The 26,944-nt window shown below is 35.3% G+C and overlaps 1 protein-coding gene and 1 long non-coding RNA gene across 5 annotated transcripts; both read right to left on the bottom strand.

Annotated features, from left to right (window-relative positions):
- Positions 1–153: 153 nt before the first annotated feature.
- Positions 154–3,570, bottom strand: LOC145028416 (cytochrome P450 Tp4149-like). The gene is made up of 2 exons (XM_078977104.1): positions 2,585–3,570; positions 154–858 (listed from the first exon to the last, which is right to left on the bottom strand). The coding sequence occupies exons 1-2, from the start codon at positions 3,521–3,523 to the stop codon at positions 250–252; spliced, it is 1,548 nt and encodes a 515-aa protein (XP_078833230.1). The 5' UTR covers positions 3,524–3,570; the 3' UTR covers positions 154–249.
- A 5,627-nt stretch (positions 3,571–9,197) lies between these two features.
- On the bottom strand, positions 9,198–12,346 carry LOC145028400 (uncharacterized). Of its 4 annotated transcripts, none has more exons than XR_013675992.1 (5): positions 12,210–12,346; positions 11,761–12,074; positions 11,178–11,602; positions 11,031–11,087; positions 10,768–10,812 (listed from the first exon to the last, which is right to left on the bottom strand). It is a non-coding gene; the product is annotated as an uncharacterized LOC145028400 (long non-coding RNA). The 4 variants fall into 4 exon arrangements; XR_013675994.1 differs by having other exon boundaries at positions 11,178–11,862; positions 11,977–12,074; XR_013675993.1 differs by lacking the exon at positions 10,768–10,812 and adding an exon at positions 9,198–10,139 and having other exon boundaries at positions 11,178–12,074.
- Between the last annotated feature and the right edge of the window lie 14,598 nt (positions 12,347–26,944).

Genomic DNA, 26,944 nt, shown 5'->3' with positions numbered 1-26,944 from the left:
CATCATTTCCATTCGTTGTACATTTAATTTGAACCTATAGGGAAGACAATTAGTACCATTTCTTATAGTTCAAGAAACATACACAAAAATAATTTCTCCAAACCTTATAAGCAATATATGTTTTTCTTATGACATAATGTATAGGAATATATATCTTGTGAAAGATGTGTTATTGCCATTGAAACAATTGCTATATATTTTGTGATATATTCCGTTAAAAGTTACATAATATATATATATAAGCAACTACTAGAAACTAGGAGTTGCCATAACAAGTAAAGGAGCTTCCTTATGGAGCGTAATGCCAAATTTCTCTTTCATGTCCAAATCCGTATTCTTGACTCCATTTGGTAATGCCAAATCGAACTTGTATATCACATTTGCTAATGCGAGCTCAAAGATGACTGTAGCAAATGGGATTCCAGGGCACCCTCTTCGCCCACCACCAAATGGAAGCAGCTCAAAGTGAAGCCCTTTGTAATCAGTGGAACTATTCAAGAACCTTTCAGGCTTAAACTCCTCTGGTTCTTCCCATGCTGTAGGATCTCTTCCTATTGCCCAAGCGTTGACCACCGTTTGTGTGCCAGCTGGAATGTCATATCCCAGTAGTTTAACATCTTCTGCTGATTCATGAGGAATAAGTAGAGGGATTGGAGGATACATTCGTAGTGTCTCTTTGACGACGGCTTTAAGATATTGCATGCTCTCCAAATCCTTTTCGAGAATCATGGATCTTCCTTGTGCTATTTTGGTTACTTCTTGTTTTAGTTTTTCCATTACTATTGGATGTCTAAGTAGCTCACTGATTGACCATACCAAACTTGCGAATGTAGTATCTGTTCCAGCTGCAAATACATCCTGCAAGAGTTTCAAATTCACATGTGCTTTTATGAATTTTAAATGATATATTGAACCACTTTCGCGTTTTTTAGTGACTAGTACGATTATATTAAGAGGATATTAAAGTGTAACATAAATTAATTAGAATTGTGCGGGTTGGAGTGCTTAACATGGTATATTTTAATTGAATTTCGAAGTAGTGATCCTTTATTGTATTATAACATTTTTAAGTAGAATATCTATAATATTTTGGTTTATTTAGATTTTTTTTACAAATTCAATTTTAAGTTTTTTACCAATTCAATTTTTAAGGCCCAAAGATGTATTTATCTTTCACTTTCACCTCATTTTTCGTAATTAAACTTTCTTTTCACTTTTCAAAATCCAAGAATTATCATCTTTCATTTCACCTTACTTTTATATATATATATATATATATATATATATATATATATATATATATATATATATATATATATATATATATATATATATATATATGGAAAAGTGAATATACCCTTAAGGGTATATAAGCTTAGGTACCCAAACTCACCATACTACGTCATTTTGTATCATATATATACATTGTAATTATCTAATGTTCTTATAATTCAACTTCTACCTTGATTTCATTCAAAGATTTTTATAAATTTTACATTTATTTTCCTCTTACTTAATTTTCATTTTCAACTATAATATACATAGCCTAATTGATGTTCGTCAAAAAGATGTAATGTAAGAGAAAGATAATAATGTAATTTTGAAAATCTTGAAAGTAAATCAAGTTAAGGATTGCAGTTGAAGAACATTATAATAAATATATCAAACAAAATGACGTATTATGGTGAGTTTGGGTACCTAAGCTTATATACCCTTAAGGGTATATAAGCTTAAGTACCCAAACTCACAATACTACGTCATTTTGTATCATATATATATATATATATATATATATATATATATATATATATATATATATGTATTACCATAAATATTAAATGTGAAATTTTAATTAAATAAAATGAAAAATACAATAAAATAACAAGTGGAAAATAAAAAATTAAAAATTTTTAAAAAATACTATATATCCAAATAAAAAAAAAGAATATATGACAAAAAAAAAAATATTTATTTATTTATTAGGAAGGATAAAAACGGAAAAGAAATGGTTGCCCAATTAGAGAGGACGAGGGAGAGTGAGGGGACCTACTACCTCTTATGGAAACTGTTACCTAAACCACACAAATGATGTGGTGTTTCTGGATATTGGTTTTCTGTCCTAGTCAACAAACCATAGAGTGAAAGACATGTATATGTAAGACCTAATATTTTCATTTATTCCATCTCTTTTAATTTGCAATTGTTTGATTTTCTTTTATTTCTATTTATTTCAAGTTTGCGTGGTTATTTTTTATTTATTTATTTATTTATTTTGCTTATGAGGTTAATTGCTAAAATTAACTTTCATTTTTAATTTATTGTAGTCTAAACTCAACGAAGAAAGCGGTTGCTACTTTTAAATAGTCAAAATTTTCAAATTGACGTCGATGGAATAACAATAAACTCAATGACAATTTAGTAATAATGTCTCATATGTTTAACGCACGTAACAAAATTTAAAATATAAAAAAAGTTCGAACTTCAAAACACTAACAAATGTTTAAACCCGTTTAACAAAAGATTAGCTCAATAGGTCGATAGGTTTAATCATTACTCCTTAATTAGAAAAAAGAAGAAATCTTACCAGGATGAGAGCTTTAACGGTGTTTCTATGAAAAGTAAAACCGGTTGTATTATCTCTTTGCACATCCAACAAGATGTCAACTAGATCTTGATCTTCACCACTTTGAGCATCCAAATCCATCCCTCTTCTTTTATCGACATGTTCTGCAACAACACCTTCAAGAAAATCATCAAAGTCTTTGGCAACTTTATGTGCTTTCCCCTCTAAACCACTCAATTTGTCTACCCATGACAACCATGGGATATAGGATCCAAGGCTAACAGCACCCAACACCCACACAAACCTTTCCAACAAGTCCGCGAACTTCGACCCAGGGTATGTCCTCCCTAGAGCTGCCTTACATACAATGTTATTCACAAGCCTAAAAAGTAACTCACTTAGATCCACTACAGAACTAGAACTCTTTTCGATCATGTCAATCATAAGTCCCACCTCTTCTTCCCTCGTTTGTCTGAATGACTGAACTCGTGTAGTATTTAGAAGATGGACTACCGCGATGCTCTTCACTTGCCTCCAATACTCTCCGTAAGGAGAAAATGTAATGTCGTTGGAGCCATACACAACTATGTCGACAATTCTTAACTTGGGTCGATTACAGAATTTTAAATCATGGGTTTTCATGATCTCTTTAGCTGCTTCAGGGGAGGAAGCTACAAGCACAGGCACACTGCCAAAGTGCAGCAACATGAGTGGACCATGTTTTCTTGACAAGGCACGGAGAGACCTGTGGGGGCTCAACCCTAATTGGTGGAGGTTTCCGATGATCGGAAGCTTTGGTGGAGATGGTGGTAAATTTTTCTTAGGTTTTAAACGAGTTGAAATCCATTTGACACTGAGAAAAATTATTAAAACAGTGAACGAGAAGTAGAAAGGGAAATAGTTCTTGGAGAAAGAGAACATTTCGTTTGTGATTGGTAGTTGGAAGATCTGCCAATACATAAATACAAAGCTGCATTCTCAGCACAACATTATATTTAATTCATCAAATTTTTATGTCACCTAAACTGTTAGTTTATGACTTTATGTGGTATCTATTATAATATAATAGACGTGGATAAGAAAATATGGCAGCCTCTAGAAACCCTATCTTGACGGGTCATCTTCTTGTGACACGTCTGGTTTATTGCATCAAAAATAATGCATAAATGTATTATTGTTCTGATAAAGTCAACCTGCTGTAGGCCCTCCGATGAACTATATTCACCGTCTTGCCTTATTTTAATGATAAACCATATTAATAAAAATGTATTTTGTCATTAGTCCAACCACGAAACGAGATAAATCACCTGGTCAACTTCAACTTTTATATATATATATATATAGGATCATTTGAGAACTCATAGTTTCCCGAGAACCCGAGAACTAAAAACCATCCGTTAGATAAAAAAAAAGGATGGTCAAGATACTTTGTAGCATTTTTGTAAATAAATGATAAAGTAAATGAACAGGGGTACTGAAACAAAATGGAATTGGGGGTATTTTAGGGATATAGATATTGACCCCGTTTAGAGAATATCAATCCAGACACCTCGTTCCGAGTTTTGATGATGATACCTTCTAGTGGATGATTCCTCTGTAAACTCTTACATGATTGCTACAGAGTTCATCAATCTCCCCTAGAAACCACATCACCGCCATCGCCTCCTGTAAGGCCTACATCATCACGATCATCTCCTATAAATTAACGATCTCTTCTCGTTTCTCCCTACATCAGTCTACTACTCTTTCAGTCAAAGATCTTCCACAACAACCTCCCTCCTTCTCCGTCGACCATCAACAATTCATCATTAATCACACGGCGAAGGTAATTTTCTTTTGATCATTGAATTTTCTATTTTTTGTTCCTGATCCAAAAATGACAGCTAGGACATATATCAGGTTTTAAAGTTTTGAATTCTCTACCTTGATTTCTACATATATCATGTTTCAATTGATCGATTTCCTTCCATGGATCAACTGATCTAATCCATACCTGAGTCTCCTTCATCTCCTCGAATGGAAAGATTCTCCACTGAAGGTTCAGATATGGTTTCCATGTCATGTGCTTTGACACTTGGTTTGGATCTCACTCCTCATGTCCGTCTTGTTGCCATATCTTATTAGCATCGCCAAGATGTAACAATTGAGGTGAAGTTCATGTGGATGAATTCACTGCAACTAAAACAAATGCTTCAATTGATAGTTTTTTCCCTAATTTGAAAAGTACCTATCACAACTGAACTGATTGAGATTATTTCTGGAGCGTCTGCGTTGACGGGTTAATTATTTCTTTTACTTTTTGTTGCAAAAGCCTGAAATAAGTTTGTTGGAAATTTGATAATAATATGGGCTTGATTGACTGACTCTTTTCATCAGGGGCAAATCAGTCCCTTAGCAGTTGAGTTTGTTGAGGTTTTCTCATTGTTGTATTGAATGGCTTTCAGCCAATTTTGTTTACAATGTCAATGTATTTTGTTGGTTGATATGAGTGTGACGGTTATACCCTTTGCTAGTCGATAATGGTGAAAATGGGGACATGATCTAATCGGCTTGTTTTCTTTTTCCTTTATGGATATAGTGGCTGGACTAGTAATGATGTCTTATTCCTTTATGATTTCTATACAAATACTCTTTGAATTTTTAAATTAATGAGCCACTAAATTAATTGATTTATGGATTTGTTCAAGATATGCCTTATGCTTACATTCATGAATTCACAAGAACTTCAATGGCTAGTAAAATAAGACGGTTTGGGATTCTGGCAGAAATTAAGCAACTCTCTCCCCATAGAAGTTCAATGCAACACAGAAGTATTAGCCATCAGATGCACCTCCTCAAGTGTCTCTATAGACACCATCAACACTAGTAGCAAAGAATTCAAAACCATAGAATTCGATAAGATCATCATTTCTGGATCGTTTCTTTTTACAAATGGGAAAATATACAGATCACCAATCTATGTACCACAAGGTAGGTGCATTACAATATCTATATATTAAAATTTTATTTAATTCATATGTTGAAACGTGAAATGAATGTTTTTCTTTCACAGATACTGTCAATGGGTTGATGGATTTGAGTGATCTTGAGAAGGAGTTGCTTATGATTAATGATGTCTTAATAATTTGTTTAAAATTGAATTTCCTCGATCTAGTATTGTGAATAATTAGGTTGACTCGAAATTGAAAATTGTTATTCTCTAATCGTAATTCTTCCTTATGAGGATATGATTAATGGCTCTTCTGGAGCATTTGATTTCATAAATTGGTAAAGTACGGAGTTGATCAAGTTTGATTTCATAAATCTACCTCTATGGTTCAGGTTTATGGGGCACATATATGATGATCAACAGGAGCTTCCTCACAATTTCAAGAAGCTGGAAAAAGACGTGTATACCCCTGATGTCATGGCAACATCTGACTGCATTCTTGGTCCATGATAAAAATATATAATTTTTTTCCTTTTGCAATCCAAACTGATTTGACATAAATTGTTTCAGGAACAACTGGACATGGAACTTGTAGTGAAGCTTTGGCATACAAATTACCTTCTGTGTTTGTACGTAAAGATTATTTTAATGAAGAACCATTTTTAAGAAATATGCTTGAGGTACCACAATTATCTTCCACTTCAACTTTTTAAAAGTTATTACAAGAAATTTTAACATATATTGCTTTAAAATTCTGGAGTTAGTGGAGCAGGTTACTTATATAAATGTTTCTTTTTTGCTTAATGAGCTTTATGGATTAAGCATTTAATCTGACAACTATATATGTCTGTTTCTTTTTTACGCAATTTAGACAGAATGACTTAATAGTTTAAGCCAAAAACTCGGATTAACTTATTGTGAAATCTTTTTGTTGGAAATCAAGGATAAAATGATTACTTACTCTCATTTAGACGATTTATTTGTAAAATGATTGAAATTTTGTAGAAGGTTAAGACATAATAGGGAAAATCTTATTTTGCTCACTTACTTCATCTAATAATCCGTTCTTCATGTATCAAGGGAAAAAGAAACATCCATTATACTTAACATATCTAAATGAATATTTATGTATTATGTAAATGTTTGGTGACCCTTGTAGACATAGTGCAAAAGGGCCAAATTTGTATTTGTTAATAGAGATTAAAGATCAGAACACATTGATGAACAAATAGCTAGGATTGCTTCAAGAAAACTTAAGCATATTGAAGAAGCTACTTGCATGAATGGCAATCAAACTAAGCTTGCTAGATCACAAGGGAAGAAGATTCAAATCACAATGGGACAAGAGTATTCAAGGTAGAAACCTAGATATGTATAATCATGAGCCATCTTCAAAATTTAGTTTTAATTTTTTGATGTTTTGGAATTGAATCAGGTTATCATGGAACTTGGCATGGACTCACTTGTAGCAAGACAAGTATAAATTAACTGAAGAGATATATAGGTATGAAAGAAGCAAAAATCCATATGCAATTGTTCAAAAAACATCTTATTTTGTTGAAAACTTCATATTTGGATTTGAATTTTGCAAAAAAAACAACCATCATATTGCAAAGGCTTATCTTTTTAAATGAAGAAAAAAAAGACTATGTTACTACAACTTATGACATGTTTTCTAAATATTTAACAATAAAATTTTCCACAATTATCTCTCATTATTATTTCAATACATGTAAACCATAAGTGAATAACATATGATATACATGTGACTCATATACGAAGTACAAATAAATTAAATGTGAATTACATGTGATTCACATGTAACCCACAAGTGAAACACATATGAATTACATGTGATGTACATGTAAATCACAAGTGAATTACATATGAATTACATGTGAATTACATGCGATTCACATGTAAATCACATATGAGTTATATGTGATTCACATGTAAATCACAGTGAATTACATGTAAATCACATATGAATTACATGTGATTCACATGTAATTCACATATGAATTACATGTAAATCACATGTAATTCACATATGAATTACATGTAAATCACATGTGATTCACATGTAAATCACATGTATTCATATGTAAATCACATATGAATTACATGTGATTCACATGTAATTTACATATGAATTACATGAGATTCACATGTAAATAATGTGTAATTCACATATACATCATATGTAATTCATACGTGAATCGTCTGTGATTAATATGTTAATCACATATGTATTTTTGTGAGTGTTTTTGCATCAATCAATTTTTTTTTAAAGTTTTCTTGTAGATTTGGAAGAAATTGTAGTGAATGTAGAAGATGTGAATATGATAAATTGAAGAAAAATATAGAAATATTGCCACGAAGACATAAAAACGCTTTGAAATTTTGTATATTTTTTTGTTTTTAATATTTTTTGTATCGAATAAAATACTTATTCTATTGTATTTATAAATTGGTAAATAAAATGAGTTTTTCTATGATCTACTTATGAATATTATAGTATAAAAAATATGAATATATGCATTTGAAAATATATGCGTATATGCACCTAAATTTTTATTATTTTTTTTAATGTAACTTTCTTTAAATAACTTGTAGTTTTTTTTATTAAAAAAGGCAATTTTTTTTTTTTTAAATTGTAGTTTTTTATTTGGAAAAAAAATGCAGTTTTTTTGAAAAAAAAAAAATTCTTTTCAATTTTTTTTTCAAAAATACATGTTTTTTATAAAAAAATTAAAAAAAATCTGCATTTAAAAATAAAATGAAAATACTATTTTTAAAAAAATCTGAAAATTTGATATATGATGTAAACTTTTAGATATTTATATTAATATATTAAATAACACAAAAAATTAACATTATACGAGATTGGTAAGATGACGATTATATCCTTAACGAATTAATTTTGATCCAAAGCTCCACTTTTAGTTTTTAACCGATCTCAACTATATATATATATATATATATATATATATATATATATATATATATATATATATATATATATATATATATATATATATATACTAGTCGTTTACCCGTATCAAGTGACGGGCGACGAATGGTTTCTTTTGGTAATTAGTTTCTTTTCGGCAAAGAATAATTAGTTTCAATTCAACGATTAGTTTGCTTCAGAAATATGTCATATTAAATTAAAGACACAATGTATTAGCACGTATCACTAAGCATTAGTTTTCATTCTACTTAGTCATTTTCTTTTCAACGGAAAATGTATTATTTAATGCATTTGTGTGTACTTATAGAATCATAGAATGATAAAAATATAGGTATTTGATATCCCTATTTTCTTTCTTAATTTAGGAGTGTATATGTGCATTTATGTTAAAATGGGGTTTAAATTGTTTTCCAAAATATTTTTTTTGGAAAAATAATAAAATAGATGGATTACATCGTATGCATCTACTTTAGTTGAAGTTAAATCAATCATGAATGAAATATCAAAATCAATATATTTATCACTTGGCGAGGACACACCACACATATTTCTATTGAGACCTTAAGATTATAGAGAATCAAAAGAAAAATAAGATAACTACTTTTTTTTTTTTTTAAGTCTTTCTCAATAAATAACGATATAGCAAAGAAAATGCACATAATTACCTAGAGTTTGTTTGACCAATACATGGTGATTATAAGTTTATTTACCAAAATAACTACACATTCAAATTTAATTAAAGAAACATGGAAATCTTATTGTAGATCCAGTCTTTTTAAATTCGAAACTTAAAAAAGAAACAAATGTTGTACTTAATTTACCAGAATGGCCCTTTCATTTCCTTGACCATAGATCCAACAACCAGAAACTCACATCGATAAACTATCCAAAAAATAGCTATTTTTCTCCTTTTTTTCTCATTTGGTGGGCAGTGGTTTATCATTACTGCTAGTGCTAAGAAATAAGAAAACTCTTCTCGCCTCCCAACTACGTGCAATTCAAAATCAAACAAAGAATTGCCTTTAACTCTTTTTATATTCCAGCATTTGAACCCATCCACCTTCCATGATAAACTAGATCCTAACTGGGAGTCAACAACCACTTTTTGTTCAAATAATTAAAAAAAAATGTAAATACCAAAAATTTGCAGACTTTCCTGTCAAGGGAAAAAGGAGTTAAAGGGAAGTATTGGCAATACATTTAATCTCTTTCTGGTGTTATGTGAATCCCGTTCAAATCCATCAATATTGACCACTTTTCAGATTATGAGTAAACATGGTTATTTAGGACGATAGTATAATGGGAAAGTTGGTCACCATGGCCTATAAAACCAACATCAAACTTCGTACACTTATGATTCCAAGTAACAATATCTACATCTTTATATGGGTAGGAATAACACACTTATTCACTCACCACTTAACACAAACACAATAACACACAATAGAAATAACCACACCACAGAACACCAAAAAAAGCACATTTCTTATTATTTTTCCATTTAACTTGTCATATGTGTTTAAGATATCAGACACAACCACATATCTATGTATGAGTAGATCAGTCAAGGTTCCTCATTCCTCTTCAAGAAGGTGTCAACATCTCTTCTTAAGGGATTCATGTAAGCAACAACTTAATTCCAAGTTTTATTGTATTTAAAATTAATCTTTTACCTATAAACATAATTAAGCACATAAATATTGAATGAAATAGAAATAATGCAATTGTAAAATTATAATCACGTCAAAAACATTGCAAGTAAACAAAAAAATGACAAAAAATTGTTAAAAATGTTCCTACTTTTCAATTTATTGGGATGCAATTCACTTTTCCATTTAATTCAAAGTAATTTATAACGTAAAAATAATGTACCAAGGAAATATTATCCATGTTATCTTAATGATTATGCTAAAATGGGCAATTTTAAATGGTGTTATGAAATTAAAAGTTCAGCCTCTAAAAATTCTTTATTATAATCAACAAACATCAATATATATATATATATATATATATATATATATATATATATATATATATATATATATATATATATATATATATTGATGTTTGTTGATTATAATAAAGAATTTTTAGAAGTTGAACTTTTAATTTCATAACACCATTTAAAATTGCCCATTTTAGCATAATCATTGAGATAACATGGATAATATTTCCTTGGTACATTATTTTTACGTTATACATTACGTTATTTTTACGTTGTATATATATATATATATATATATATATATATATATATATATATATATATATATATATATATATATATATATATATATATATATGGATTTGTAGATCTTTTCCTTCCACAGTCATCATTTCGATAACCTGAACAAAATATATTTATACCAAATTAAAAGTTCAGCCTCTAAAGTTTCATTATGACAATCATCAAACATCAATATATATGTTAAGAATATTCCTATTCTATTTCTTTATGCAAATAAACCCTTGAAAATCAAAACATTTTTTTAATAAAGAAGAACATAACGAAGGATTGTCGCTTAAAAATCTAAATAAAACCTAAAAAATGAGGTTATACTTACCTGTAATTGAAAATGAAGAAGTGGGAGTGAATTTTTGGGGCTTCAAACCGTAGATACCTGGGATTCAAAAATCAAACAACAAAATGGTTAAAAATAGCAAAATTAGCAAATGTTTACAGAATAACTTTAATTTGATACAAAACCTACTTGGAATAATTCAAAATTTTGGGATGTGTAACTTCAACTTGGAACCAAATATCTGCACAAATCTAACACCTAGTTTGCATACAACATATACATCTACCCTGATTTCGGACTTGTAAACAAGGAACAAACCTTTAGATAGAGAAATTAGAGATGGGATGAAGAATATGGAGTAAGTGAAGAAATCATAGATACTGATTAATAAATCTAAATCAAGCACTAAAACTATTCCGCTGCTTCTTCGCCTCATTCCCCTCTTATTCTAGTGACTTGGGGTTGTCTATACCTTTAAGATAAGGAAAAAAAACGAAAATCATGGTTGCTGCTAAATTTCATATCACATGAAGCGTAAATAAACAAACAAATCGTTATTCTTGTTGGATGTTGGGTTATTCTTCAATTCAACTTCATAAATAAACATTCAAAACCTGTAAAAAATATTAAAATAACAGAAAATAATACATAAGATGAAGGGAAAAAATTAGAGAGAGAGAGAGAGAGAGAGAGAGAGAGAGAGAGAGAGAGAGAGAGAGAGAGAGAGAGAGAGGATGATGGCGGTTGGTAGATTTGGATTAGAGAGACTCACTTTTACATGGAAAAATTAAGATAAAGGGATGTTGGCATTGTGAATCGTTTATGAATCATTCAATCATCGTACTAAAGGGCAGTTGGATAAAAAACACAAAATCTACGTAAAATGATCATAGAGATGAAAATTAAATCAATTAGAAATGCAGCAACACACAATAAAAACAAATAAAAACCCTTGATTAAGAATGGATAAATAAATCCATGGACTCACAACTTAAAGTTTACATCTCCTCTTGATTTCTCTTGGCCTAGTCTCGTCCAACATTTATCGGTCTTCCTGGGTGCTTTCTATCACCGATATCTCCAAATCTAGCATAAATATTGAATAGTTAAGTGTGATAATAGACTCTAATATCTGTTTTGCTTGAAAAAACGAAAGGAGAAATTCAAGAAAAAGAAGAAGAGATTCAAGATCAAAATCTTGTTTATCAAAATATAACCAACCGAGATATAGGGAAAGGTGATCGATATCGGGGGATTTGGGTTTCAGTTGATGACTTGGTCTCAAGCGTGAAGGGAGATTCTATGTTACACCCAATTTTTTTTATTGACCGAGTTTGACTGACAAGTTAATCATGCATTTGAAGCTTGTGCTTATAGCTTTAGTAATCCACACCTGTTTCACTGAGTTTTAAGTAGGAATTCAAATTCAAATGAAAAATAAAGGCCAATTCAAATAAGATTGGGAAAGAATGTACGAGGATACTTAAGAAATATAATGCATTAGGTTTTGTACATTGCGTTTAATATTTTGGACGTGTTAATCTATTTTTAGAAATAGTAAGGTTTGTATAATAATATAGTAATATATATATATATATATATATATATATATATATATATATATATATATATATATATATATATATATATATATATATATAGAGAGAGAGAGAGAGAGAGAGAGCTAGGTTCAAATGTTTCTAATAATTATTATGTGTATGTATGCACCAATGAGAATTCAAGAATTAATAAATCATTAAAAAAATTAAAAAGGTTATAATGATAAACTTTTTATATCTAATTATGGTAAAAGCTAATTCAATTAATCTCTCCTTAATTAGTTGAACCCTATAAAACCAACACTTCATCGCAGCCTACATCAACCATTGTCGTCTCCCTCTTCCATCTTATCATCTCCATCTTATCCTCTATGTTGAGATTCATGGTCAACCTAGGCATCCACGTATACTTCAGTCTGAGTGAAACGGTGAAAAAAAGAAGGGCTATAGGATGTGAAAACTCAACCACAATGACACCAAAAATCAGAAACTGATTCACCTATTTGGAATCTTGATATTAATTAGAATTGTTCGTGCTTGGATTGTTGCAGCTTGTAGAAATCAGAAAGAGTAATCCTGGACTCGTTCTCTTTTTATCTAATTTCTGGAAAGTTGTAAATTTCTATAATTCTTATTTTTTGCATTACAGTTAATGATCAGTGAATAGATACATTTATACAGAGGACTAAGAAATGTCAGGACACAAGAACTCAAAGAACGCATCAAAACTTTCTTCCTTGAGTTATGATTAATGTTCCACCTATGTGATATAATCTCAATTAATGGGGTTATCTGACACCAATTCTCCTAGAATGGAAGATCAAGATCTAATTCTATCAGAACAGAATCTCGATTTTATGGAACAAAATCTCAAATTACTCGTTAGTATTTGAAGGTATACATTTTTATTGTAAATTTAGTCACATTCATGTGCTTATCAATTACATATGTTGTATGTTTCATCAAATGGAGTATAAAGATCTGAGCATCTGATATAGCCCACCATGTGTTTGCTAAAATGCTTGAATTAGATATTTCAGCCAATTTTTTTTGTAACCTTTGAACTATCATATCTCTCTCGTACTAGCTTGGATTGATTTGAAATTTTTTCTACATATTCTCTTTTCTGTTAGCTGCAAGTTAGGTTCTAAAGTCAATTTAATTGGATTAATATTGGCTCAATTATAGTCCTTCGAACATAGGATGTTAAAGTTGTATGATGTTCCGGTCCGGTATAGTAAAACCCTCTTTCTTTCCCATATATCTTCTGTAAACCCTTGCGGATTTTCTGTTTGTAGCAGCCTTGTTGTCAATTTTAGTGGGTGTTAAGCCCTATTAATATCTTCCTAATGATGATTTGTAAGCCTTTTAACACTTCACATCAGGTGTAGGCTGCTAGAACCAAAGAAATTGCCTAAAAAATACATATGAACTCCCAAAACCGAACATATTGTGGATTTCCTGTTTTGAGATCTTTGCTGTTAAGTTTTATGGGTTTTAGATCTTCTTACTTGGTGGTTCGAGGATTACATTCTATCAAAATGGTTGAACAAGTTCACACTTCTTCATATACTTTCTATTAATGATTTATTTACCCTTGGAGGGTCTTCTTCCTACTTATTGTTCCCTTACAAAGATGGTTTATATATTCTAATTGTTTTTTCTTAGTCATCTGTTGTGTTAACATGATCTTTTCATGTATTTATATTTCAAATGTTTTGTTCGTTGGGTATATTCTTGATAATACAAATTCTTTAAGAATATTCAAAACCATTATGCAAGAATAGTTTATTCTGTAAGAATATAATTGCCGTATTTTGATAGAATTGTACTTAATTATTTATATGTTTAATGTGCAGTTGTTACAAGTGTATCACTACAAAATATTTGGTAATGAATTTATGATAGAAATGGCTTGAAGACCTGATGGGAAAGGCTTGAAGAATAAATTTAGGAATGATCACAGTCATTGTTTAAGAATGTTGTTATTTTTTTAAGAATTACACTTGTTATTTTTTTAGAATGTTCTTATTATTCAATGAATAAGAATCATACAATGTAACTATTTGGTATATTATTAGTTCAAAAAATCGATTGTGTGTATTTTTTAAGAATGTATTTACTATTTATGGTTGGCATTCTGTCATTCTGACAGAATAAACTCGAAAAATATATTTACTAGTTTATGGTTTGCATTTTATCATTCTGACATAATAAAATCAAAATTTTAAATTTGAATTAATTTAAAATATTAATATTTTTAAAAATAAAGGAATTAATTATCCCTAAAAATCCAAAGTTTTCCTTTTTTTAATATAGGTTAATTGACTGAAATGCCCTTATGCTGAAATTTATGTGATTATATGGTACATGTTATCCTATTCTAATATCGTAGAACCTCAGATCATGACCTTTTATTCTACTCGGGGTAAGGTATAGTGAGAAGACTCACTTGTCAATAATTGGATAGTCTCGAACTCGTCTCACCAGCCTAGCCTCCGCTTAACATACACAATAGATATCCCTAATAAATAACAGCACTCACAAGGTCAGACGAACCCTTCCTATGTACTCACAGAAGGGTAAAAGACCATTTTACCCCTCTATGGGTCCAAAAGTCCACTTGTTGACCAAACCCTAAAAGTCAACGAAAGTCAACAATTTCACGTACGCGGGGCGTACGACACTCTACGCTGGGCCTACAAACTCGCCATGCATCGGGGGATTCTTGACCATACGTTGGGCGTACCAGAATTACGCTTGGCGTACGGCCCGATTTTGCTCTTTCCACTTATTTGGTCTTAGCTCGCTAAGACCTTAGCTCCAATCTCTGATCTGGACTTCCTACAGGATCTTACTACATAAAGTCTGAGACTTTAAGCCTTTTCATGACTGAAGAAGTTTCAAATATTAAAACCCCCACTCTTTGCACACAAATAGGCTCATAACTCATGCATGGGGTGGTCATGAAGTCCAAGATCCCATTTTTATTATTCTACTCTACTAGGGACACTCTAAGGAACCGATATTAGGTCCTGGAGTTGAACAAACTCATAAAGTTCCAAACTTTAGGACCAAAACCCTAAAAAGGTCCAAACATGCACATATCAAAAAGAAGAGAAAGCTTTAAGCTATTTACCTCCAGCAGATGCTCCAACCTCAGAAAAGATTAGATCCAAGGCTTGCAATCCCACTCTATCTTCTTCATGGCACCTCCTTCACTCTAAGAATATCTCAAGGTTACTTCAAGCTCACAAATGGACTCTTAGCACAAGGGATGTGATTTAGGGTTTTTGTGAGGGTTGGAGACTAGAAATGGTGGCTAGAAATGAGGCCATCATGTTCCTTATATAGGGCTCACCCCTCATTTATGGTTTTCATCTTGAGCCTAGTACGCCCAACGTACTAGATAACCTCTGCGTCAAGAACACGCTCACGAGTACGCCCATCGTACACTCTCGTATGCCCAGCGTACTCAATTATCATATAATCTTCTCAACGACTAAATTTGACAACTTAAGTAAAGAAGAAGGGCCAAAGAGAAATACCTGATCCTGGGATGTTACAATTCTCCCCCACTAGCATTACACTTCGTCCTCGAAGTCATTCTCTGCAAATAGTCCCGGATACTGCTCCTGCAATATCTCTAACTCTGGCTCCCATGTCAAATCAGACCCCCTTCGATGTTGCCATTGTACTTGCACCGGGGGCACTTCCTTGTTTCTCAGGACCTTTACCTTTCAATCCAAAATCGTGATTGGCCTCTCAATGTAATTCAGGCTCGCATCCACCTGAATGTCCTCTAGTGGTACGACTTCCATTTCATTGGCCACACACTTCCTTAGTTGGGACACGTGGAAGGTGTTATGAATCTGACTCATCTCTTTAGGCCGTTTTAAACGGTAGGCTACCTTTCTTACTCTGGCGGTCACTTTGAAAGGACCGATGTACCGGGGTCCCAACTTTCCCCTTTTCTTGAATCAGATCACTCCTTTCCAAGGGGACACGTTTATGAGTACAAAGTCTCCGACCTGAAACTTGAGCTCAGATCGTCGTCTATCCGCATAACTCTTCTGGCGACTCTGGGCTGTTAGTAACCTCTGTCCGACCTGCTGAATCTGCGCGGTCGTCTTAAGCACTATCTCAGTGCTACCCATCACTCTCTATCCCACCTCTCCCTAACAGATAGGAGTCTGACACCTCCTTCTGTATAAAAGCTCAAAGGGAGGCATACCAATACTCGAATGATGGTTGTTGTTGTAAGAAAACTCAGCCAGAGTCAGATGTGTCCCAAGTCCTACCAAAATCCATAATACATGCTCGAAGCATGTCCTCGAGTGTCTGGATCGTCCGCTCACTCTGCCCATCTGACTGAGGGTGGCAGGCTGTACTAAAGTGAAATCGTGTACCTAACTCCTCGTGAAACTTCTTCTAGATCCTGGAAGTAAAACGCACATCCCGATCTGACACAATCGAAGTCGGCACCCCATGTTGAGTCACCACCTCTCTCACATATATCTCTGGCAACCTCTCTATAGAAGAGCTCTCACTGATAGCAAGAAAATGGGCGCTCTTCGTCAACCGGTCTACAATCACCCAAATTGTATTGATACTCCATGCGGTCCTCGGCAACTTGGTGATGAAATCCATAGAGATTTGTTCCCACTTCCATCGGGGAACTTCCAATGCTGCAACATGCCATAAGGACATTGGTGCTTGGCCTTAACCCGGCGTAGGTCAAGCACCTCTCGACTACCCAAGCAACGTCTCTATTCATAGAGGGCCACCAATAATCTCTCTTCAGGTCCAAGTACATCTTAATGGACCTGGGGTGGATCAAGAACCTCGATCTATGCGCCTCCTCAATCAGTGTACGTCGAGCTCCGCCCGTATAGGGCACCCAAATCCTCCTTCGAAAGGTCATAAGCCCCCGACCGTCCGTCACAAACTCGGACACCTGTCCAATCATCTATCATTACTCAGATCCCATGAATTAGCCCGAGAAGTGCAACTGATTATTCGGAACATAAACAATCTCCCCAAGATAATCGAACCCTCCAACTCGAAGAACAACGAACCCTTCGCCGTTGCAGAACCAACTCTGCCTCTCCAAAACTTGGAATCTAAAGTGGTATGTCTCCCTGACTGAACGCCCATTCGATATATCCCCATGTCATTCACTCATCGAATAACGTACTCGATAAAACATTTCCAACTCTAATTACTTTGTTGCGACTGATGGAAGAAGTCGTTAACCATAATTAGCTGTTGAACACTCATGCCCAACACCAGTCAACTCCAGCCGAAGCCCAAAGAAACGCGGGTCATCTCGCACCAATGACCAACCTCCGATACAGCTATCAGAACCCATATGAAGAGTGAACCTCAATACTCGATCCTCAACACTAAATCAAGACCTGCCAATCAACATGTGAATCGAAAATCTACGCTTGGTCCAACCTCCCGTTAGATAGAATCATTTCACTGCCGACCCCAGGATGATTCAGCTCTGGCCCTAAAATCAACGTCCTTGCCTGACCGAACTATCTGTTGATAGCCAGAAACATAACTCCAGCCTCCTCTTAATGCTAGAAACCAAATCCGAATACAAGGTCGACTCCCGACCCAACAATTGAATCTCTGAGGCTACCCTAGCGCATTCGGCAATAGGACCTCACAGTAGCCATATCGAACTGAGTTGACTCATCCAATCACACTGAACTCCACAATCACAAAGTTCACTTTATCCTAAGCGATTTCTACACCCGATTTGAAATTGCACTCCACACACGACCTCAGTCATCTACCACATGTTACCTCATGCATGTCATGGTCCTCCTCAAACCAATAAACATGTTCACCCAAGTCTAAAACATCAAATGGGAAACACATTCCTCTCAGAATGAAATCCACCAGAAATCCCAATCTGCTCATCCTCCACCCAGATAGAGCTAAACTCACCCACTAGAGTCTGGTTCGAAACAGAGTTGAAACCACTCGTCCCAACCTAGTAATCTACTCATGACCCGTGATCCACGATTATACGCGTGCTTTACGTCTCGATCCTTCCGATATGCGATAACCTCCTCTAACTAAAAAACAACGGTTTCCGATCATTGCTGAGACCACAGTCTTGCCCCTGATTCAGTCACTAGATTACCACAGACTCATTTAGCAAGGCTACCTAGGCCTAAGATCCCCTCTGCATCACACCCTGACTAGTAAGGTTGCGGATTCTCGTAGGTATACAACACTCTCTCATTGACTAACAAGTGTTACGGCTCCCCGTAGTCCTATGACACTTCTCTTTGCCTTGCGAATGAAACGGCTCTTCGCAGTCACACGATACCCTCTCTCTGACTCACGTATGCTACGACTCCCCTCAGTTACACACTACTCTTTCTTTGACTCACTTATGCTACGACTCCCCGCATTCACACGGTACCTTCTCTATGACTCATGTATGCCATGGCTCCCTGCAGTCACACGATACTCTTTCTCTGACTCACGTATGCTACGGATCCCCGCAGTTACATGATACACTCTCTCGTACTGACATCGTGAATTCTACGGATCCTCGTAGTATTACAAAGCTTTCTCTTACTCTCCATGGGCTCTCTCCACAGTGTCCCTAATAGTCCTCAGTGATTACTCCCACCTGGACTTGTTCACTCTCTAATTACCCTATAATCTTATCCTCAAGTTGTCACCACACTGAGTTCACTATCGAATACTCCACGGTTCAACATAGTTAGGTGCACACACCTACCTAGATTATGCATCAATACTCTTGATTTATGTTCTTGTAGACAGGGCACTTTCCTCAGTACAATCACACTCTTGAACAATTCCCATCTGGCGACCATTAGTTGATGATATCACATATGGAAATATAGTCACTTGGTGGTCCACTTTCCGTAGGACACACCCAAGTATCATAATAATCCAACAACCTAGGGCATCATACTCGGATACCTCGATACACCATTACGGAACCTCACAATGTCTTGCCACGACCACTGGTCTTCCATTCACACAACTCGAAGCCTGGAAGTATTCCAAGTAACAATTGGAAGCACGGAGGAATCGCCACGATTAAGAACACATTGACAACAATCCGAAGCCCCATCTACTACTGATCAAGCCCATGTGAACTACTCATATCGATCCTATAGTTGGTTGCCAATTCGACTGTTGCCCCTCCCAGAGTACAATATAACAGTTCATATGTTGAACTATCGAATCTTGACCTGATCATCCTAACCATATCGAAACTCATACATTGGTACACCCGAAGAACACAAACCATAATCATAATTCTGACTACCGGCCACTTACCGTGAAGTCACTCATTTTCTCCAGAGAATATGTGATATGCATCATCTCGTGCTATACATTGTCTCGACTGCCACAAGACTGCCATCTCATATACTCGCACCGCAGATCCTCATCACCCAAACTTCTGTTCCACATCAGAGTAAGGATCCTCCCCCACATAATACCAAGTTCTCCCCCACCTAGGGTTTGAACCATCATCCATTGACATGCCAAACAGACCACACTACAAAATGGCTTGCCAGATGTACCATTTCTGACTCATGGAATGTACTACGCAACACTTGATGATCTTCTAGATAGTGACCATATAACTTCAAGTATCCCATATCTCAGATGAAAACCTCGGAATCCTCCCAACGTGACTGCCTCTAGTCATCCCGAAATCCCATACCGACACACTGTCGGATATCCCAACTGTTTCGAATTAGTCACAGCTCTCAATATAGAAATAATGCACTATCACACACTTTGTCTCCAATCCCTAAACCAACATTCCATCACGGAAATTATCGTAAGATCAAGAGACCTCACTCTCACAGTTGATACACAACGTGGTCAACAAGGGCCGCTGCCCCAGTATGCTCCTCTTGATCACCTGGAACTGCTGCTAAAAGTATGCTTTACTCAACTAACACATATCCTTGTCCTTATCCATCTCAGTCCCCACTAACAACTCTCTCACGACATAAGAAATACCTCATAACAATTTATTCTTATGAAAATATCGCAATCATATGCTACCCCTCGGGTTACCTCAAACTCTGGAACCGGAAGCTAGTTATCTCTTTCGCTCCACAAAAAAAAGTGGAACTAGTGAAATTCTCATCACAGAAAGTAAAATTTCAATCATCGGCCGATCACTCAACCCAGACCGCAGTCCTCCACAACGTATCATCTCTACTTTTCCTCAAGTCCTTCGACTCCAACTGGTAACTCACCAGTCAAACTCATTGAGATCTAAACTTATTTTTCCTCGCAAGGTACACATTATTGAAGCTCAACCGACATGGCCCTTTGGCCCCACAGTTTACAACATCCATTCTTAGTCTGAATACCCATCAATGGATAACTGGTAAGATGGAAACAAACTCTGCTATGAATCATGATACCCGAACCATGTTATCTCCCCTTAACATGCTATTTAGAACCTCTGGAAATTCTCCCTATTTCGAGTATGGGTCCTCTTCTTTCAGTAGTACGAGCCCATACTACCTGCCACATCTACCCATACTTTCCACACGGATCGTCCCAGATTTCCTAAGTAGCTGCTCAACCTTCTTGATCATAAATCCCATTACACATGTTCACTCTCTAGCAAATATTCTCCTTTATCAGCGTACTCATCTGACTAAAGTCACTCCCTAGGCTCTTCGTAGGTTCTATCACTTCTCTATCATCAGCTGTTGAAGAACTCCTCATGATGCCATCCATCTACCTCCTGAATATCTTCATATTCACTTAGTAGCTGTCTCCCATCATCAAGAGTTCCACAAAGCAAAAATCAAGCAACATTTGAGCATCGAATCATCTCCACCAACACATACAACCACTTTAGCATACAACTCCACTCTCTCTATCCGCAATTCTAAAAGGCATTACCAAACTCAGGTAACCCTACCCCTCGTGGGTATCTCACTACTTTCTCAGAAGATTCCTCAAATGCACATCTAGATATCTTTCCTAGATTACTCCTTTACTTAAGCTCTATCTAAAAGATTCTTGCTAGGTACTCTTTCTCAGCACATACATAGAGCAAATATCAGATAATATCAACCAATGTCATTTCCTTGGCTAAGGCATCACAAATCAGATAACTCTAGCCCTAAGATATGAAATACCTAGCATATCCTCTATCATGCATCGCTAATATCTAATTAATATCTCATCACAAAAATAAGTAAGGGTATTTTGGGAAATCACCCTTCGGGCTCTGGCTAATTGTACAAACCGCTCCAACTTGTTTTTCTTTTAAAACTCTTTCTCAATTTGAAAAATCATTTCTTTTAAATTTTTTTCTCAAATCCTTAGTTTGAGTCCAAACACACCCGAAGGTACATCCAAATCCCTCAAACCAAGGCTTTGATACCAACTTGTAACACCGTAAATTTTCAAACAAAAATTTCATTTTAAAATATCATAATTCTCATTAACACATTTCATAAAAATCCTAAAGTATTAAATTATCCAAAAACATATATCCAAAATTTGTTGAATGAAAATCCAGGATCCTCAAAATATAACTCCAACTCGTGTGTACAATCAAGGCAATGCCTTCCCGCGATCCTGAGAAGTACCTGAAACACATATCACATAACACAGTAAACACAAAGCTTAGTGAGTTCTCCAAAATACCACATCCACAAATGATAAGCCTTTCATGGCTATGGCTCGGTATAGACCCTCCGGTCATATGTCTCAATGAGGACCCTCCGATCTCACAGCTCAGGTTGGACCCTCAAGTCTTGTATCTCAGTGAGGACCCTTCGGTCTCACAGCTCGGGTTGGACCCTACGGTTCGATCTCAAAATGCACAGAATAGTGAACAATGCATAATATCAGATAACTCAAATAAGACCCTCCGGTCACTCAGTAGTACCACTCAGGTATGTATAGTGAGAAGACTCACCTCGAATGATGAACAACTCCTAAAGATGTTGTTGTTGAACACCTCCCTCTAACACTAAACCAAACCTACAATTAACCCAATTAAGATCTAAGACCAAACCTCACTCATTAGGTCTAAATATAGTCCACCACCCGGCCCACAAATAACTCAAGCCCATTGGGCCCACCAAGGCCCAATACTAAATGGGCTCTCCCAAGGACCAACTTTTAAACTTAAGTCCAAATGGCAAGCCCAACACAAAGGCCCAAGACATATACAATATTTCTCTGATCAAAATCTGCAGTACAACAAGCACAAAATCCAGGCCCAACACTTAAGGCCCAATATGAGATTTAGCCCAAAAGCCCACACCGAGATTATGTGGGTCATACCTCCCTTGGTACGCTCAGTGTACACATGAACCCTGATTGGGGACACTTGATCAGTATGTGGGGCGTACTGGATTTACGCTCGGCGTACTTCCAGACTTGCTTTTTCCCACTCTCTTGGTCTCAACCAGTTAAGACCATAACTATACTCTCAGATCTGGACTCCTTAAAGGCTCATACTCCATAAAGTTCATGACTTTAATCCTTTGCATGGATGATAAAGTCCCAAACCGAAATACACTCACTCTTTACTCCCAAAAATGCTCATATCTCATGCATGGTGTGGTTTTAATGTCCAAGACCTCATTTTTATGAATCCTCTCCACTAGAAACACTTAAAATGATAGATATTAGGCTATGGAGTTTAAAAACTCATAAAGCTTCATTATTTAGGACCAAAAACCCCAAAATGGACCATAATTTGCTCAAGTAAAAAAAGGATGAGAAAGCTTTGAGCTTTATACCTTCAAATGATGCTCCAACCACAGAAAAGCTCAGATCCAAGGCCTGGATTCCAACTCCATTCTATTCAATGATCCTTCTTCACTTCATGTATACCACAAGAACACTTATAAGCTCACAAATTGACATTCAAGTTAGAGGAATGGAAATTAGGTTTTTGAGAGCGTTGAAGGCTAGAAATGGTGGCCAGAAATGAGGCGATCATGTTCTTTAAATAGGGATATACCCTTCATTTAGGGTTTTCACCTTGTGCCTAGTACGCTCAGCGTACCCTCTGGTACTCCCAGTGTACTAGCTGGTTCCGCTTCCAAATCATGCATATGAGTACGCTAAGTGTACACACGCATACGCCCCGCGTACTTAGCTGCCACCTTTTCTCAAATAAGGGACCAAACTTTCCAAAACTTCAAACTATCATAGCTTCTTAGTTATAAGTCCATTCCAATGAACCTTATATCCACAAAAAGGTGGCAAGAAGCCCTACACTTCTAGTAACTTGTCGCAGCCTCCATGCTTCCTCATGCCCGGGTTGCAGCCCACAAACCCCAAATCACAGACGATCTGAAACGGGATGTTATACATATTGAGAATGGAAGAGTTCTCGGTCTATTTTGAAAGTTGGCGTCACTATACCCGGTTACTCTCAATGTATCAATGCCACCAAGCACAAGGACACAGTCCTTAGTTCTTCACAGATAATTGAGAATATTCTTAACTGCTATCTAGTGAGATCTACCTGGATTTCCCTGATAATGACTGACCATGCTCAAAGAAAAATCCACATCACGGTGAGTACATCTCATAGCGTATATGATAGATCTAACTACAAAAGCATATGGAAATCTACTCATTTCTGCTATCTCTGCATTAGTACTCGAGCTCTGAGTCTTATTTAGTTTGGTATTACTCTGTATATACAATTCTATTTTCTTGGAATTCTCCATACTAAAATGCGTTATAACCTTTTCCAAGTATATAGTTTGACTAATTCCAATTAGCCTTCTACTCATGTCTCACAAAATCCTTATCCCTAGAATATATGCAACCTCTCTTAGATCCTTCATAGCAAAACACTTTCCAAGCCAAGACTTAACTTATTGCAGAGTTGGAATGTCATTTCCTATAAGAAGTATGTCATCAACATACAATACGAGGAAGGTTACTATACTCCCACTAGCTTTGACATATACACAAGATTCATCTTCACTTCTAGAGAAGCCAAACTCTATGAACTTCTCATCAAAGCAAAGATTCCATCTACGAGAAGCTTGTTTCAATCCATAGATTGATTTCTCAATCTTACACACTCTATTTGGATACATTCATCCACAAACCCTCTGGCTAACTAATGTAAACATCCTCATCTAACTTCACATTAAGGAAAGAAGTTTTAACATTCATCTGCCAAATTACATAATCATGAAACACAACTATGGTTATCATTACCTTAATAGATTTAATATTAGCTACTGGTGAGAAGGTCTCATCATAGTCAACCCTTGGGGTTTGAGTAAAGCCCTTTGCAGCCAGTCGATCCTTGAAAGTCTGTACCTTTCCATCCATGTTGGTCTTCTTCTTGAAGATCCACTTGCACCTAACTATCTTCTGACCTGGTACATTATCAACTAAATCCCAAACTTGGTTGTCATACATGGACTTGATCTCATTGTCTATTGCTTCTTTCCAGTTGGATGACTCAGGGCCTACCATGGCTTCCTTGTAGTTAGTTCGCTCATCCGAATTTACCAGTGTATTATCACTGATAAAAGTATCACCATCTGTAGTAATATGGAAACCATAAAACTCAGGTGGCATTTTAACTCTACTGGAACGCCTAAAAGGTAATGAATTGTCAATTGGCTCAACTGGAATTCCTTCCTCAGGTTGAGCCCTAGCATTTTTAGAAGTTCCTTCATTGTTTGACTCTTGAATTTCTTCAAGATCAATGGTACTGACACTTTCCTCTTTGCATATGATCCCCTATCTCTCTTTCTCTCTCTCTCTCTCTCTCTCTCTCTTTATCTATCTATATCTCTCTCTCAAGACCCCCCCTTCGTGCTACGAAGACCATGTTCTCATTAGGTCTGTAGAACAAATATCCAAAGGACTTTTGTGGGTAGCTGATGAAAATGCATTTCTCACTTTGAGGTTCAAGTTTGTTGTGAGTCTCTTGTCCAAAAACAGCTTCACAACCCCAAACCTTCATATGTGCTAATAAGGGAACCTTCCCTATCCACATCTCGTGAGGTGTTTTGGCAACTTTCTTTTTTGGGAAAAGACTAAGAATGCAGGCAGCAGTCTCTAAGGAATACCCCCATAATGAGATTGGAAGTGAAGCTTGAATCATCATGCAACGAACCATATCCAACAAGGTCCGATTACGCCTCTCATCCACACCATTAAGTTGTGGTGTCCTAGCAGGTTTTAATTATGAAACTATTCCACATTCCCTGAGGTAGTCGTGGAACTCAATACTAAGATACTCATTACCTCTATCTGATCTAAGAATCTTTATCTTCCTGTCCAATTGATTCTATACTTCTTTCTTAAACTCTTTGAACTTGTCAAATGTTTCCGACTTATGCTTGATTAAATAGATATATCCATATCTGCTATAATCATCAGTGAAAGTCACATAGAATCAATTTGCATCCCTTGTGGTGGATCTGAAGGGCTCACAAGCATCTATGTGTATGAGATCCAACAATCCTTCACCTCTTTCATAAGAATCAGTGAAAGGTGATTTTGTCATCTTTCCCAATAAACAAGATTGCATGTGTCATATGACCTTAAGTCAAATGATTCCAACACTCCATCCTTTTGGAGTTGGGCTATGCGTTTCTTGTTAACATGTCCAAGACGACAATGCCACAAGCACGCTTTTTCTATACCATTAGACAAATAAATATGAAACTATTTCCTAAATTGTATACAATCCTTACAATTTCATACACACCATCACAAGGTAAATCTTCAAAATAAAACACACCATTTTTATAAGCAGACATATAACCATTATTATCATTAAAAGAATATCTAAAACCTTGTCTAAATAAAGAATGAAATGAAATGATGTTTCGGGTCATCTCTGACGAGCAACAACAATTTATTAAATCTAAACCTAACCCACTACTAAGCACTAAGCTATAAACTCCAATCTTGGTGATAGGTGAAGATCCCCTATTCCCCATGATCAAGTTCATTCTTGCATGCTCCATTTCCTCACTTCTTCTTAACCCCTGCAAATCAGTACAAATGTGAAACCCACTTCCTGTATCAAGGACCCAAGAATGAGAATATGATGAGTTATTAGATAAAATAGTGTAAATACATGCCTATAGTGGCTCCACCTTACCATCATTGATATCCTGTAAGTATTTTGGACAACTTTATTTCCAATGCCTCTTGTTATTGAAATAGATGCAAGTAGCCTCTTTGGGGTCAGAGATAGGGGGAGCATCGGAACTGGATTTTACTTTGGGTCCTATACTTAACAAACCAACTTAGGATTTTCCCTTCCAGTTTTTCTTGGTAGGACCTTTCCTTTTCATCCCTTTCCTTTTCCCTATGGCCAGAATAGGCACACTAGCAGGAGAGGAGGCA

This window comes from Lactuca saligna, chromosome 1, assembly GCF_052625555.1.
Source record: "Lactuca saligna cultivar CGN05327 chromosome 1, ASM5262555v1, whole genome shotgun sequence".
In the NCBI taxonomy this organism is placed as follows: domain Eukaryota; kingdom Viridiplantae; phylum Streptophyta; class Magnoliopsida; order Asterales; family Asteraceae; genus Lactuca; species Lactuca saligna.
Note: the sequence above shows the minus strand (reverse complement) of the source record. Positions and strands in the feature narration are given on the sequence as shown.